Source organism: Podarcis liolepis (genome assembly GCF_965112155.1).
Source record: "Podarcis liolepis genome assembly, chromosome: Z".
Classification (NCBI taxonomy): Eukaryota; Metazoa; Chordata; class Lepidosauria; order Squamata; family Lacertidae; genus Podarcis; species Podarcis liolepis.
This window is the reverse complement of record NC_139570.1, coordinates 41,404,298-41,420,777: the sequence shown is the minus strand read 5'-3', so window position 1 is coordinate 41,420,777 and position 16,480 is coordinate 41,404,298. Positions and strand designations below refer to the sequence as shown.

Here is a 16,480-nt window from a genome sequence, read left to right as displayed (position 1 = left end):
ACCTCCACGTCTTTAGTTTTGCTTTTACTTAGTGTCAGATCACCAACATCCATTGCTAAGATGTACCATCTCATATTAGAAGTAAGGAATAGCATGTTTGAATATTCTCTCATATAAAAAGCCTTCTGCATATAGAGTAATTGCAAGTTAGGTACACAATTACTTTTCTTTCTTTCTTTAGTTGTAGTGGAGCAATGGAGACAAGTTTTTCCTACTGTCTGGGGCTAGGCAATTTGTGATAATATCACAAATTTTATGGTCTAATAATAATAATAATAATAATAATAATAATAATAATAATAATTATTATTATTTATTTATACCCCGCCCATCTGGCTGAGTTTCCCCAGCCACTCTGGGCGGCTCCCAATCAGTGTTAAAAACAGTACAGCGTTACATATTAAAAACTTCCCTGAACAGGGCTGCCTTAAGATGTCTTCTGAATGTCAGGTAATTATTTATCTCTTTGACATCTGATGGGAGGGTGTTCCACAGGGCGGGCGCCACTACCAAGAAGGCCCTCTGTCTGGTTCCCTGTAGCCTCACTTCTCGCAATGAGGGAACCGCCAGAAGGCCCTCGGCGCTGGATCTCAGTGTCCGGGCTGAACGATGGGGGTGGAGACGCTCCTTCAGGTATACAGGAATGTATGCCTAAAATCCTTTGCTTATTAGGGGCTAACCAGCATTTTATTCAAAAAATTGCTTTGCACAGGTAACAACCATAGTGTTATCAAACTTTTCAAAGGAGGGGGTTCCTGGCTTGGCTTTTGAAAAATAGAGGTTCCTCAGTAATTAGCTAATTGGAAACCACTGATATAGAGCACTACTATTATTAACACACAAATATCTGCAATGAGTTGTCTTGGAAGATGCTCCAGGAACATCAGTTAGCCTAAAATCAGTAGAAGCCGGTCCACGAGGGTGAAAGGGTTACTGCCCCACCAACTTCAGCCTGCCCTCAGCTGGCCCCAACCTGCCTGATTGCCTTTTTCCAATTAATACTTATTGGGTTTTGTCTTCTTCTTTTTTCAAATTTCCACCTGCCTGCTTTCCTACTTACAACTAATCGGGCGGGGGGGGGGAGGAGAGAGAGTGCTATCAGATTTCTCCTTCTTAGTCACAGTGTTGCCCTTATACAACTCAGCAGCAAGGAGGAGTCTGGGAATGTAACAGGAATGAATTGGCGCCACCTACAGTTGGGCTCCTTGCATTCCACCCTACCAGTCCCAAAGGGAGCCAGACACCATGGTTCAAAACAGGGCTATGAGGTTGTTCACTGGGACTGGGTGCTTTGATCATATTTATGTCAGGGCTTTCTTATCTGCACTGTCTTCCAGTCCATCCAGTCCTTTTTAAGGCCCTGGTAGCAAGGTTCTGGAAAAGGCTGCCTCTTTGCACACATCCCTTCCCAGACCTTGCAATCCTCTTTGGTGACCTTTATCCAGGCGCCCCCTGCCAAGGGAGGTATGGCTAGCAGCTACTAGAGAGGGGGTCTTTTTGGTGTTGGCATCCCAATTAAGGAATGCTCTCCCTATAGGGATTCACTTGGGCCCTACTCTGCAGTCTTTCTGGTGACAGGTAAAGACCCATTTTATCTTCTCAGGCAGTATTACTATCATCACCATTGATTTATTATTCTCTTTCTATACAGTTGTCTCAAAGCAACAATAAAAGCAGCATAAGCAAACAAAAACAAAAACCCTGATAAGCCCAAAAAACCAACAGATATTTTTAAAACAAAACTTACATCATACAAAATAGACACTCATGGCAAAGATTCATTTATCCAGCTGGGAAAGCGTATTGGAACAAAAATGTCTTCCGTTGTTGTTGGGCAATGCTGAGAGTGGGTGCTTGTCATATCTCAACAGGAATGCTCTTCCACATAGCATATGGTTACCAGATGTCCCCGTTTCCTGGGGACAGTCCCCAGATTTACAAAGCTGTCCCCGGACAAAATCCATCCCTAGAATGTCCTCGGATTTCATTTAATATCCCTGGATTTATATTTTTAAAGTGTGGTAGATTTATTAGTAGGGAATGAATGTTGCGTGATTGGTTCAACGGCACAAGACACATCATATGGGGACTTCTGGTGAGGCAAAATGACAGGCGCCACAGCAGCGAGCAGCTCCTGAAGCCAGCCAGAGCCAACTGCACTACCAGGCTTGATCCGGGCTCCTGAGACTGCCGCTGCCACTGCCAAGGGGGAACCGGGGACGCCCGGCACGTCAACCCCAGAAAACCCCAGAGCCAACACAGGGAGAAGGAGGATAGAAGGAAGAGAGAGAAAGAGGAGGAGAAAAAAAGAGGGGAGCCCTGACCTTGCCCCGCTGCTCCCGCCACTGCCGCTAAGGTAGGGCAGGAACATGTGGCCGAGCCTATCCCACGGCTGCTAGCACTCTCTTGGAGCTCCAAGAGAGCAAGGCCAGGGCCCAGAGGAAGGCCATGCAGCAGAGGAGACCACAGAAGAGAAGATACTACGTCTTCCTTTTTAAAAAAACTTTTTTTTCTCTTTTCAAAAAAAAGAAAGAAAGTGTCCCAAGATTCTTTGAAAAAAATCTGGTAACCTTAACATAGCAGGCTTCTCAGCAGCAGCATAGCTAGCCGCTTGGGTGCCTGGTGGGGGGGCGTGTCCTGCAGCCGGGGGCGGGGCGATCTGTCCATGGGGGCGGGGCAAGCCTCTCCACTCCTCCCTCTCAGCTGTAGGGTGGCTGAGAGAGAGGCAGTAGGCAGACACAAGTCCCACACTGCCGTTTCAGGCAGCGCGGAACCTGCAGGCACCTACGCCACCACATCACTCCTAAAAAGTTTCGTGAGCCAAATTTTTTATTTTAAACTCATTTTGCCACACACTCCCTCTCAGTGATGACCCCTTGGGGGGCTGCAGCCCCCCGCACCTCCGCTTCCTCTGCCACTGCTTCTCAGTTCTTTGGAACTAGCAGGAGAAAATCTCCTACAGGCCACAGTGACCTGCTGGGTATATAAGGGATAATACAGTCTCTCAAGGAACATATAGGACCCTATATATTAGTACCAACACCTTGAGCTTTGTCCAGCAACAGATTTGGCATTTTAAAGCTATTCTTATTGTCCTTACTAAACTTTAAAGTTGTTGAAGTTAAAATATTGCCTTGGGAATTTTTATACTATCCCTTCTCACAGCTTATCATCAGGTTGTACCGACTTCTATTCAAAGCGGGTCCGCTGATATTAATGGATCTAATGGATCACATTGCTAGGGCTAAAAGGTTGCTGAAAATCCCTGGAAATCTCTCCCAATATGTTGGCTTTGTGGCTTCAGCAAATGTCTCAACCAGATCAACACTGATGCACACAGATAAGGATATTTTATTCCACAACAGAAAATAAACAAAGCAATCACACCTTTTCACAGCAAAACATGCAGACTTACAAACTCAGTAGCCAGGTAGGAAAGCAGTGATCTCTATCAATGAAGGACATGTCTGAATAACAGCAACCATCAAGGATTTGCCTCAATTGCTCAAGGAGTGGGAGCAAAGAAAGGTTGAGTTCTCTTCTTACCTCCTATTAATGCCTTATTTTATAATTATTGATTTCTGTGCTAGAGCTGGCAAGTCCATTGGTTAAAATTATGTCTCCCTATGGAAAATGACAATAACTGTTGTCATTTTTTCCTCCTTTTTCATCCTACTTTACTTAACCACAGGATGATCTGGGGTTCTAAATCACAGAGAATCCTCTTCAGTTACTGTTCGCATCTGTTTTTCTGTTGCAAGGAACTGGCATTGACCTGAAAGTTCATTAAACCTGAGCAAAACTTTAACACAGCGGCTATCAATTCCTTATTTATGCTCTTTAACACTCAACTTTGATTTAACTAAAAATAATAATTAAGTAATAAGCAATTTCTTAATTACATCAAGTATCCTGAATCAGTATATATAATACAAAGGTTTCATATTTAAATCAGCACCAGAGAAGGCTGTTTCCCTAACACAAGCCTACTTCTAATCAATGCGAACACACAATGTGTAGTGTGTTTTTACAAAACTGGTAAACTGAAAACTTTTAATAATAATGTTCATTATTTTCAATAGGTCTAGTTTGAGTATGACTAGCAGTGGATAAAACTAATTATGTTTTAATGTTCTCGTTCATGGAGAGTTACTTTGCCTCCATGCTGCCAATATTTTGTGGGAAGGCATGAGGCAGAAATTTCGCTTTCCACCATTGAAGTGAGTTAAAAGGGCTCGGTTGTCCTAGAGCAACAAATTCAGTTTAAAAATAGACAGACTATTTGCAATTAAGGAGAGGTCAAACTGAAATACCGTATTTTTTGCACCATAACACTCACTTTTTTCCTCCTAAAAAGTAAGGGGAAATGTCTGTGCATGTTATGGAGGGAATGCCTACAGGTGGCATGCCTACGGATTTTCCTCCTCTAAAAACTACGTGCGTGTTATGGTCGGGTGCGTGTTATAGAGCGAAAAATACGGTAATTATCATATTGTGCTGACTGGAGCTGATGGGAGTTATAGTTCAAGGCACCAGGAGGTCACAAGGTTGGCAGAAGCTGATTTTAATCAAATCACACCTGGCGCACTTCCCCCAAACAAACAGAACGATTCAGAAAGTAATATGCTGAATGTGGCATTGCAGTCAATTTCAGAGGGCAGGGATGTTCAATTTAAACTCCTAGACTTGCCCTAGCCACTAACTAATACAGGCAGAAAGCTTTTCTTACATGCTGCTGGTGAGCTGGTGATCCCAGCTGAGTCTGGACTCAGAAGTCTCTCCTGGCAAACGGGCTCTGCAGATTTGCTTTCCGCTGTGGACTTTCTGGAGTCTGCTAACTCCACCTGAAGACACTCCAACTGGGGATTTGGGTTAAGCATTTGTAGATCTTAGCTTGTGAAATCACGGCAGTTACCTGGTCAGCTTTCAAGGTGTTGACACAGAGCAGACAAAGGTCAATCCCAATTGCCCACTCAGGAAGGAAGGAAGGAAGGAAGATTGGAGTCTTTGGTGGGGTCTTTGGTGTAACAAAATGTCAAACTTACCCATTTTCAGACTTTTCTATCATCAAACTGTAAACAGGGGCAGCCTGGCTGTGGTGATTCATGCATTGGTAACCTCAAGACTTGATTACTGCAATACACACTGCGTGGGGCTACACTTGACCTGGTTCGGAAGCTCCAGATGGTTTAAAATGCTGCAGATTGTTCATCAGGAAATATTATTCCTACCCAGCACATAAATCCAGTGCTCAAAACCTTGTGATGGCTACCCACATGTTACTGGGCCAGGTTCAAGGTACTTGTATTAATTTACAAAGCCCTTAACAACTTGACTCCAGGAGAGTTGAGGACCACCAAGTCCTTTATATTTCTGCCCCACACTGCCAATTTAAATGTATCCCTATTGTGTTTCATGACTTCCCTGATTTTGTATGTGAGCTGGAACTGGTCTGTGACCGAAATAATAAATTCATTCATTCCTGCCCCATAATTGAAATATCTGAGGGAGTTTTTGTTGTTTGCCCCCCCCCCATGCCATAGATACATGGCTCTCAACTAAGTCATGCATTCAGCTTTGTGGTTCAAGCTTGTCAAACTCCCTCCTGACTTAGCAGAGGCATACCTCGGATACCTTGAGCCCTTGGCAAGGAGCTGTATTGGCACAGTTGTGTTGGCACCCCGCAGTAAAATAAAATAGAATCACTTTACCGCAATAGCCACATTAAAAATGACCACATTTACAGGACCCAAGTACTCAAAATGTCTGGAGTGAGGCTGAGGCAAAAGAGGAAGGGTGGAAAAAAATTGCACACTTTTTGTGGCACGGTGCAAGAGGTATGGTAGGTTTCTCTCACATTTTATCTTTCTGGGACTGTGGTCGTGCATCACCACAAACATATCCACCATACACTACATAGTCTGGTAGGTGGTTTTTTGGGGGGGGAGCTGGGCCTGCACTCCTGTCCAGGGCTGGTTTTGCCAACCCCTAGATATGCCTCTGTGACTGAGTTTAGATGGAAACCCTCGCTGAACTTCAGGCATATGACTAAGAGCAGCGGTTGGCAACCTAAGGCCCATGGGCCACAAGCGGCCCATGAGGGTCGTTTAACCGGCCCATAGACTCCTGCTGCCCGCTCAGGGACCTCCATCACCCACTCGGTTGGCTCCCGTGCGCTGCGCTAAACCAGCACGGAGCAGAGCAGTCACCGCCTTCTGCGATGCTGACCAGCTTCCCATTGGCTGCAGGAAGCTCCTGCAGCCAATGGGGAGCTGCACACGCCTCCTCAGCACTGGAAAGAGTGTTTGTGTATGTGTGCGTGTGCGCGCACTCCAGCCCACCGTGGTGTCTGCGGGACCGTGAACCGGCCCAAGCCACAGAAACTTTGCTGACCCCTGACTAAGAGTTTCTTATATCTGCAGGCATTTCAAGGAGGGCTTTTTGTTGTTTCAGCGATGATTTTTAAAATTGTTCTTATTCTTTGTATTATTCTTTTTAAATTATGTGCACCACTCTTCCCTCACTGATGCTTTTCCCCGCAGTAACTACCTGTAGACTGTTTGATTTTCAGGCTTTGCTCGTCTCACGACTCCATGATGGCCACATGTAAGTCTGTGCTCAGAATGGTTTGTTTGCCAGGAGTAATAACCCTTAAGTTTATTTACTCATTCATTCATTCATTCATTCAGCCAGGTTGGCATGCATCTGTCTCAAGAAACCATGGAATGCGCCTCCAGGAATGAAGTCAAACTGCTATGTTAGCAGCACTGAAATTACTTCCCCGGGGTGCAAGCCTGGGCACTGCTCAGGCGACAAGACTCCCCTCTTGGCCTTGCTGATGTGGTCCAAAGAAAAGCAGATATATTACCATACTATTTACTTACTTATTCCTGCACTGCTATATATGCCAAACTTTACATGGCTAGCCAAATGCCCAGCCTTGTTTGTCCTCTGGAAAAAGCTGGGGGGGGGGGGGGCTGGCACAAGCACCTCTCTTAAATAAAGCTTTTAACAGCATTGTTCTGTTTTTATTTGGTTGCTTTAAAAAAAAATCACCAATATACATTGTTATCAGATTCTTCCTTACATGGCATGCCACCAAACTGTATTCTGCATCTCATCATTTTAATACTGAATAAACAAGTTCCAGCCCTGCACAAATAAATCGTTTTGTTCTCTTAACTCCCCTAGTTCTTTTAATATTGGTAAGTTTAACCATATAGGCCAGATCCCAAATTCTGAGGCAGCAGTCCTCTGTTGATAAGTGGACCCACCTCTGATCCATGCATTATTTGTATTACACACCAGTTATAAATAGAAAGCTATAAATATTACCTTTCAGTTCCATCTTTGTGGGAACAGACAGTCGATACGGGCACCCCGATGCCTCTTCCCCACAGAAGGTGTAAAGTTGAATTACCTCCACCGCAATCAGAGATAAAACTGCTACATTTTCTGCCCAGATTCCAGTCCACAAAGTACTTCTGAAACTCAATACTGCTCCAGAAAATCCTCAGTTCCAGAAGAAGCACTTGGAAGGCATTGCCTCTTCTGAAATCCGAGTTGCACCTTCCTCCTCCTCCTCCTCCTCTTCCTCCCCCTCCCCCCACCCAATATACAACCTCTTTAAGAGCAGGTTATTTTGGAAAGAGCGTGCTGCCTTCATTCCTGTTCCTTTGCCATCCGGAGTTCCCTTACATGGTCAACAGAGGGATTTGACAGGTCCCAGGAGGCTTTCCCCTAAGGCAAACAGTTTTCCCATAAGTGAAAGTCAAGGGAGAGGAAAGCTGATTTTGTGCTTCTGTCCTGCAGCACAAATAACATAAGCAAATGACAACGGGAAGCTGGGATGGAAATTATCTTTGCCACACATACAGAATAATTTTGCAAGCTCCAAATCCTACTGGGGTGGGGAAGACACTATACAGGGTGGCAGCAACCTTATTTAGGCACCACAGCATCAAAGTAACAGAGGACCTGCTAATGTAATGTAATATAAAAGGTAAAGGGACCCCTGACCATTAGGTCCAGTCAAGGCCGACTCTGGGGTTGCGGCGCTCATCTCGCTTTACTGGCCGAGGGAGCCGGTGTACAGCTTCCAGGTCACGTGGCCAGCATGACTAAGCCGCTTCTGGCGAATCAGAGCAGTGCACGGAAGCGCCGTTTACCTTCCCGCTGGAGTGGTACCTATTTATCTACTTGCATTTTGTGCTTTTGAACTGCTAGGTTGGCAGGAGCAGGGACCGAGCAACGGGAGCTCACCCCGTCGCGGGGATTCAAACCGCCAACCTTCTGATTGGCAAGTCCTAGGCTCTGCGGTTTAACCCACAGCACCACCCGCGTCCCTTTCCTTAAATAATTTGGGGTTCTGGGCAGGGCCATCCCAATACATTTTGTCACATGAGGCTAACCACAAAATGACACCTCCCCCACCAGGGAAGAAGAGGTGAGTGAAGATCTACATCAGGACCAATGGAGGAAGAAAGATCTATGAGGAACTTCCGGAGGCGGTGCCATCGTCAATGGCGGATTCCCTCTAGTCTTGAGGGAATTGCTCCTCGGAAATCGGGTCTTGCCACTACGACGAAGCGGGGACCCCATCGAAAACCACAGGCAGGTGAAGCCTGTGACCATGGGACTCGGCGGGCACCTTCAGCGCGCTCCCAATTTGCAAGGGAACCCTGCAAGGGGCTCCGGAGCAATACGGGGGTTTGACGCAGTGCTGAGAGTCGATCGCTACTTCCGTGGAGTGAAGCTGCGCAGCTGTTGCCGGAGAGCGCTGACCTTTTTTCCTGGGACAATTTGGCTATTAAACAACAACCCATGAGTAGATCTTTCTTTTTCGACTTTTTCAACTACCTGTTTTTTTGTATTTTGTATCACACTGTTTCTCTTTTTCTTCTTTTCTCTCTCCTTTTTTCTTTTTAGGACTCTTTTTTGGTAACTTCCTTGTTAGCTTTCATTTTTTTGTTTTTTGTTTTTTGTATGTGTAATTGTTGGTTTAATTATGTGTAATTTTTAAAAAACTTTGTTTAGTGTAAAATCTCAATAAACATTTTTTTTTTAAAAAAGGAAGAAAGATCTACACTGGAAATAAGCAGTGAGTGAAGATCTATGTTGGGAACAAGAGGTGGAATCAAATCAACCTTACCTAACAGTTGAAGTGGGAATCAAAGGTACTCATGAAGTGGAAAGGGGCATGCACTGAATCACACTGGGCAGACACAGACCCCAGGAGACCACAGAAGACAGCTTCTGCCATTTCCTTCCTAGGGGTGGGGAAAGGCCAGCAGCATCTCTGATTTGCAGAGGCAATAATAATAATAATAATTATTATTATTATTATTATTATTATTATTATTATTATTATTATTTTATTTGTACCCCACAAAACTAACACAGTATACAAAGAACATATGAACATAAAAACAGGCAATCAATTAATTAAAATACATCTTAAAATTAGTTCAGAGCAAATTAAAATCTGGACAGATGCAGTCCACAGGTAAAATTGAAAGTGGTTAACATTCTCCAGGGCCAACTGTTACTAATGGTCTTATAAAAGACCTGTAAGTGGGCTAGGAGGCCTCTTTAATGCTTGTTAAAGAAAAGAATCAGACTGAACCCAACCAAAGGCCTGGCGGAACAGCTCCGTCTTGCAGGCCTCACGGAAAGATGTCAAATCCCACAGGGCCCTGGTCTCTTGTGAGAGAATGTTCCACCAGGCTGTGGCCATGGCTGAAAAGGCCCTGGCTCTGGTCAAGGCCAGTCTAATCTCCCTGGGGCCTGGGATCTTCAGGGTGTTATTATTTGCGGACCTTAAGGTCCTCCATGGGGCATACCAGGAGAGGCAGTCCCATAGGTACGAGGGTCTAGGCCGTATAGAGCCGGCAGTGGGGTGAGGCCAAAGGAGGAGGCAGATCCAGCCCCCAAAGAGGTTGTGCCATTGCAGCAGCAGAGGATACACTCCTTGGAAGCTGGATCCCATGCCCTCATGGATCCCTACCACCCGAGGCAGTCGCCTCCCCTGGCCTAAAGGATGAGCGGACCATGGCTCTGGATGTTACATAATAATAATAATAATAATAATAATAATAATAATAATAATAATAATAATAATTTATACCCGGCCCATCTGGATGGGTTTCCCCAGCCACTCTGGGCGGCTTCCAACAAAATATTAAAATACAATAGTCTGTCAAACATTAAAAGCTTCCCTAAACAGGGCTGCCTTCAGATGTCTTCTAAAAGTCTGGTAGTTGTTCTTCTCTTTGACATCTGGTGGGAGGGCGTTCCACAGGGCAGGTGCCACTACCAAGAAGGCCCTCTGCCTGGTTCCCTGTAGCTTGGCTTCTCGCAGTGAGGAAACCACCAGAAGGCCCTCAGTGTCTGGGCAGAACGATGGGGGTGGAGACGCTCCTTCAGGTATACAGGACCAAGGCCGTTTAGGGCTTTAAAGGTCAGCACCAACACCTTGAATTATGCTCGGAAACGTACTGGGATCAAAAGATCAAAGCAGACTTTAAAGCAGTGTTTCTCAAACTTGGGTCTCCAGCTGTGGTTGGACTACTACTCACATCATCCCTGACTACTGGTTCTGCTATAGGTAGGGATGATTGGAGTTGTAAGTCCATGTTAGAGAAACACTTGCTTGACGTATTGGCCGTTCCACGCCAAAGTGCAAGTAGATAAATAGGTACCACTCTGGCAGGAAGGTAAACGGCGTTTCCGTGCGCTGCTCTGGTTTGCCAGAAGTGGCTTAGTCATGCTGGCCACATGACCCGGAAGCTGTATGCCGGCTCCCTCGGCCAATAAAGCGAGATGAACACTGCAACCCCAGAGTCGGCCATGACTGGACCTAATGGTCAGGGGTCCCTTTACCTTTAACATTGGACCCTTTCGTTTTCACCTTTTTCATGAGCAGGGCATACAAAGGAACTGAACAAGAAAGAATATTCCATTGGTATTGGGGCCGTCATTAAAAATCGGTCCTGCTCCAGGGGGATGGGACGACAATCCATCAAAGCTCTCAAAAATATGGCACCAGGAGTGGAGCCTTATTGGCTGCAATGAGGACTTTGGGGCATAAGTCCCACTGCTCTGTTGCCAGGCAGGGTGAGGGGGAGGGATTTCCAAACTAGAATCCAGACAATGGCAACAAGAAGCTGTGCACTAGCAGTCCATCACCATCAGCTTCTTCAAAGCAACATGAGTGACAATGAGCTTGACCAATCAGATGCCAGCTTTGGTGCTGGAGCAGGGAGGGGGTTGGTTCAGCACCTGTTTGGCTGAGCTTGTTGCTGCTGCAGCTGGTGGTTATTGATTTTTTTTAAAAAAAAGTCCACTCCAGTGCAGAGCAGAAGGCATGTTCCACATGCAAAATTTCTCAGCTCGCTCCTTTCCTGTGGTACATTTTGAGTGTGATTTGCATTCCGAACGAGCAGCATTTGAACTTGGAATTCTTCCAGTGATACTTAGCAATTATGTTTTTTCAGATCATCATTTTTTAAAAGGAAATCATAACTTTTCCCCAAACTATACAGTTCCTACACTCTTATTATAATAACAATAATAACAATGTTATAACAATATGACTTTTCTTTCCATTCTATCTCTTGGTTCAGAATACCAGTTTCCGTTCTGAAATCGTTCATATCAACACACACCAAAACAAAAACCCCTGCACTCAGTTATCTATCGCAGGCTGTTGATTATCCCCAAACTAAATAGATGTGCTGATTAAATCCCAAACCTTAGCCAGTCATCAACTTTCTTCCTTAATGAGCTCCCAAATAATAGCATGTCACCTTTGAGCACAGAAAGCTATGAGTCCACCTAGCTCAGTCTTGTCTACTTTGAAAGAGCACGACTACCTTGAAAGAGCAGAAATCTGCCCATGCTCTGAGATCTCCTACAGAAGCTAGATTGGCTTCCTCCTTGCAGGCCTTCTGCCGGCAAGGCTGTTTTATTCTGGCAGGCCCTTGGGAATGGACTGGTTTGTTTAGTTTAAAGAAAGGGCTTCTATTAGTGCTGTGCTGTTTTTACCACCTGTATTTTAATGTTTGGTTTAGCCTTATTAGAAATTAATTACTTTTTAATGATTATCTGTAAATAAATAAATGCTTTTAGCTTTTTGTATTCTATCTGTGCCGTTTTAATTTGTGTAAGCCACCCTGAGTTCTGGTCTGCGGAAAATGTGGAGTATAAATAAATAGATAAGTAAATGATACACTGACTGGCAGCAGCTCTCCGGGGTCTCATATCCTGCGTATCCGCTATCCCAACATAAATTAGGCATATAAAAAGACACTACAGTGGTATATATATTGCACCTGAACCAATAGGAGAATTTCATTGAACAGTATGATGTATAGGAGAAGGCTTTTGCATTTCTCCAAGTGTATCTTCTAACAAAGTTGTGTTAGGGGAAAGAGACAAGTCGTCATCTGTGGAAGCTTAAACTGCAACAGGCAAAGCAGTTTGCCACTGGGGGTCCAAGAAGCTGCACCTGTTTGATTTCTGCCTATCAGGCAGCCCAAAACACATTGCTTCTTTCCACCTTCTCTGGGAATTTTAACTTGACTTAGAGAATGTTGTCATCAGCTGAGCCTTTTCACAGCTTGGAGATGCAGGCAAGAGACTCTTGTTAGACTTCTGGTTCGTGTTATGGTGTACAGTGGTACCTCTGGATGCGAACGGGATCCGTTCCAGAGCCCCGTTTGCATCCTGAGCAGAACGCAACCCGCGTCTGCACGTGCACAGGTCGTGATTTGTCGCTTCTGTGCATGCATGTGACGTCATTTTGAGCGTCTGCGCATGCACAAGCGATGAAATCCGGAAGTAACCCGTTCCGTTACTTCCGGGTTGCCGAAGAATGCAACCTGAAAACGCTTAACCTGAAGCTACTTTAACCCAAGGTATGACTGTACTTATGTATGCAACAACAGCCGCTCAAATTATATATGCCCAGAGATGGAAAGAAGAAGTAGTCCCAACCAAGGAAGATTGGCAGCAAAAACTGTTGGAGTATGTAGAAACTAACCGGAAGAATAAGAAATCAAGAAGATAGACTTTTTGATTTAGAATGGGGAATACTATTTGAAAAACCATTCCAAACAGCTTAAAAGACCTAGCAGAATTAAATTTTAAAAATGAGCAGTGAAACAAATTAAATAAATAAAGGATAAGTAACAAATTGATTTAAATTGGATATGCAGTGATAAAAGATATGACATAAGAGGGGAGGGGGTCAGTATTAATATCTGGTAATTTAAATTGCATGTGTAAATTTGTACTATTATAAGTTTATAAATGAGAAAATGAAAAATAAAATTACAAAAGAGGGAGGCATGAGTATTCTCTCAAATCCCTCGCACCCCAAAGAAAAATCAGCCATCTTAATAAAGGCACAGAGTCTCTTTGAGAAGCAAGGGTGGCAAAGCTGGAACCAGGGCAGGGGAACAGGAAAAAACAAGATTGGTCTGCCTGGCAAGGTTGTAGTAGACTAGGCAATGTAGCCACAAACTTCCTTGATTTAACAGCCAGACAGTTTCATGTATAAGATCCATGGATCCTAGGAACAAACAGGAGATGCTGGCAATTGAACCTGGAGCCTTCTGTACACAAAGCAGAGGCTCCACTACTGAGCTACATCTGTTCCCCTAGCAACAAACTAAGGTTCCAGTCCTCATTGTTCTGAATAAAGAGCTGGTTTAAATAAAAGCACAGAGAGCTGCCTTCTAGCCTGTCAGGCCAATATTTGCCATTGCTTAGTATTTTTCTGGATCACTGCAGATGGTGACAGCAGTCACAAAATTAAAAGATGCCTGCTTCTTGGGAGAAAAGCAATGACAAACCTAGACAGCATCTTAAAAAGCAGAGAAATCACCTTGCCAACAAAGGTTTGTATAGTTGAAGCCATGGTTTTCCCAGTAGTGATGTATGAAAGTGAGAGATGGACCATAAAGAAGGTTGATTGCCGAAGAATTGATGCTTTTGAATTATGGTGCTGGAGGAGACTCTTGAGAGTCCCATGGACTGCAAAAAGATCAAACCGATCCATTCTGAAGGAAATCAGCCCTGAGTGCTCACTGGAAGGACAGATCCTGAAGCTGAGGCTCCAATACTTTAGCTACCTCATGAGAAGAGAAGACTCCCTGGAAAAGACCCTGATGTTGGGAAAGATGGAGGGCACAAGGAGAAGGGGACGGCAGAGGATGAGATGGTTGGACAGTGTTCTCGAAGCTACCAGCATGAGTCTGACCAAACTGCGGGAGGCAGTGGAAGACAGGACTGCCTGGCGTGCTCTGGTCCATGGGGTCACGAAGAGTCGGACACCACTAAACATCTAAACAAAGTATTTTTCTGCACTGACTGGCAGTGGCATTTCAGGATCTCAAGCAGGGCAATTCCCCAACCCCAACTGGAAAGGCCAAGGACTCAACCTGGGACCTTCTGTATGCAAAGCAGACGCCCTACCACCCCCTTTCATGGAACCTTCTTGTTCAGAAGCAGTCTACCCTGGAATACCAGTTGCCGTGGGAGCAACAGAGAGCAAGTGGCTTCCCATGATCTCCCAAGGCAGCCAGTGAATGCAAGGACACCAGACTACTCTGAGGCATGTCTTCCCCTTGTGCTCAAGATCACATACTGACCCATCTCCTGGTTTCACAGGCAGAAGACCTCTGGCCTGGCCATTGGATGCTGCAGACATGCAACACGGGGGAAGTGGCTATCTGACTCCCACAGCTGGCTGCCTTTTCTGTGCCTCTTGTGTTCTTCCCAGAGAAGTACCAGGGTGATGACTTTTGGAAACAGGTTGTCAGACAAGTATCACCTGGTGCACCTTTTGCCTGATCCCGTCAAGCAGCTCCTACGCTTGAAAGGCTATTGAGATGCGTGTGTGATTTGAACACACACCTAGATACAGTTATTTTATGCGGGATGTTGTGCTGGTCCCAGGACAAAAACGTTTGTTTCCTACTTTAGGGCAGGACTCTCTCCTCTGTTACCTTAGTCACCGAAATAAATATAGCAGGTTGGAATCCAACTATGGTCTAATCAGACCTACGGAAATTAGAGGACCTTTATTAGCCATCTATTCAATTCGGTGGGTCTGCTCTGAGTAGGACAAACAGCGGGGTGCAACTCGTTGGTTTTAGCTAACAATCTGCATCCTCCGGGGCTCTGTAACAAACTTGCCTGAAGTGCCGCTTAACGCTTTGAAAAATAAATAAATGTGCATATCGTCAGCTCATTAAGTAATAATGTATAAACGCTTGTCATCAACGCTTGACATTATATACAGCTACATCTAAGTGATAAAAATAAATCTCTTATTCCTTACCTCCGTGAGGTTCCATCGTCAAACAGAAAGGTCTGGTTGGTGTAGCATTCCGGGCAGGATTGGGTCTCTTCCGCTTGCTGGCCACCACTGCGGCCGCAGGTGGGCTTGTAGACCCCGGCCAGCCCTCGTCCTTCTCCGGGGCAAGGCATCTCTCGCGTCCGGATCGGCGCGCCTGCCAGCATCAACCAGCGCATAGGATGGCCGCGGGCGCCTGCTTAGAGATGATGCTCCCGTCTCTCTCTCTCTCTCCCTCCTTCCCCCACCTTGCCTGAGCTCGAACCTGTTCACCAGGAGAGCTCTTGGCCGCCCCCCAGAGCTACACCGGTCGCAGCTAAACCACAGCCTGGGTGCCGTGACATCAAGAGCGAAGGGCAATAGCCGCTTAGTCTTCTCTCCTAGAGCTCCTCCGGCCGCGCATTGCAAGGAGCGATCCCACGCGCCTTTGCCTCGCGATCCTGATCCGGGCGCAGCGAGGACACACACAAAACAATCAACAAGTCAGGCTGGAGAAGGGAAGAAGTTGCAGCTCCACGAAAGGCCAGACAATTGCCTCCTAGGAGGGCCATTAAACAGCTGGAGGGGTGTGATCCTTCTCACCTCCCTCCATCCCTCTGGGCGACCGCAGCAGAGGGATCGCGAACAGCTACATCCAAGGAAAGGCGTCTGCAAAAAAAAAAAAAAGATGTCAGATTCGCGGTCTCAAAAATCACACATATATACAGACATAAGCCTTTTCTTCCTCTTAACTTGGCTTTTCCTGGAGGTCTGTGTAGGGGTGAATGGGATCGGTTTGTTGCGTTGTGGCGGCATCTAGTGGTCAGGACGAGAAGCGTGCAGCTTAAGGTAACATCTAGTCTGTGGGAAACCAGCAAACAGGACCCCGAGCGCAAGAGTGCTTCCCCAGCCCACTCCTGTGGTTTCCAGCAACTGGCATTCGAAGCATTGCTGCATCCAAACTTAGAAGAATTTTCGTGCAAAAAGCCGAGTGAATTTTAGATGATTGGGTTTAATCTGTATGCATTTGCACATGAGAAATATATAAATATTGCAGCCTAGCCCAAATGCACTCTTAGCCCAAATATGGACTTCATGCCACACTCAGATCCCATAATTGTTATGCGCAGTGCAATCTCA

General features: G+C 45.4%; 1 protein-coding gene across 10 annotated transcripts in view; it reads right to left on the bottom strand.

Moving 5' to 3' along the window:
* Positions 1 to 16,088, bottom strand: part of KCNT1 (potassium sodium-activated channel subfamily T member 1) — a 200,063-nt gene extending 183,975 nt beyond the window's left edge. For 4 of the 10 annotated variants that reach the window (XM_083485744.1, XM_083485750.1, XM_083485753.1 and 1 more), the window contains exon 1: positions 15,347 to 16,087. In XM_083485744.1, the coding sequence (XP_083341870.1) occupies positions 15,347 to 15,540 (194 nt within the window). In that variant the 5' untranslated portion in view covers positions 15,541 to 16,087. Of the gene's footprint in view, positions 1 to 7,335; positions 7,392 to 7,420; positions 7,576 to 15,346 lie in introns of those variants that run through there. The other 6 variants (XM_083485752.1, XM_083485755.1, XM_083485754.1 and 3 more) reach the window with 3 other exon arrangements.
* Between the last annotated feature and the right edge of the window lie 392 nt (positions 16,089 to 16,480).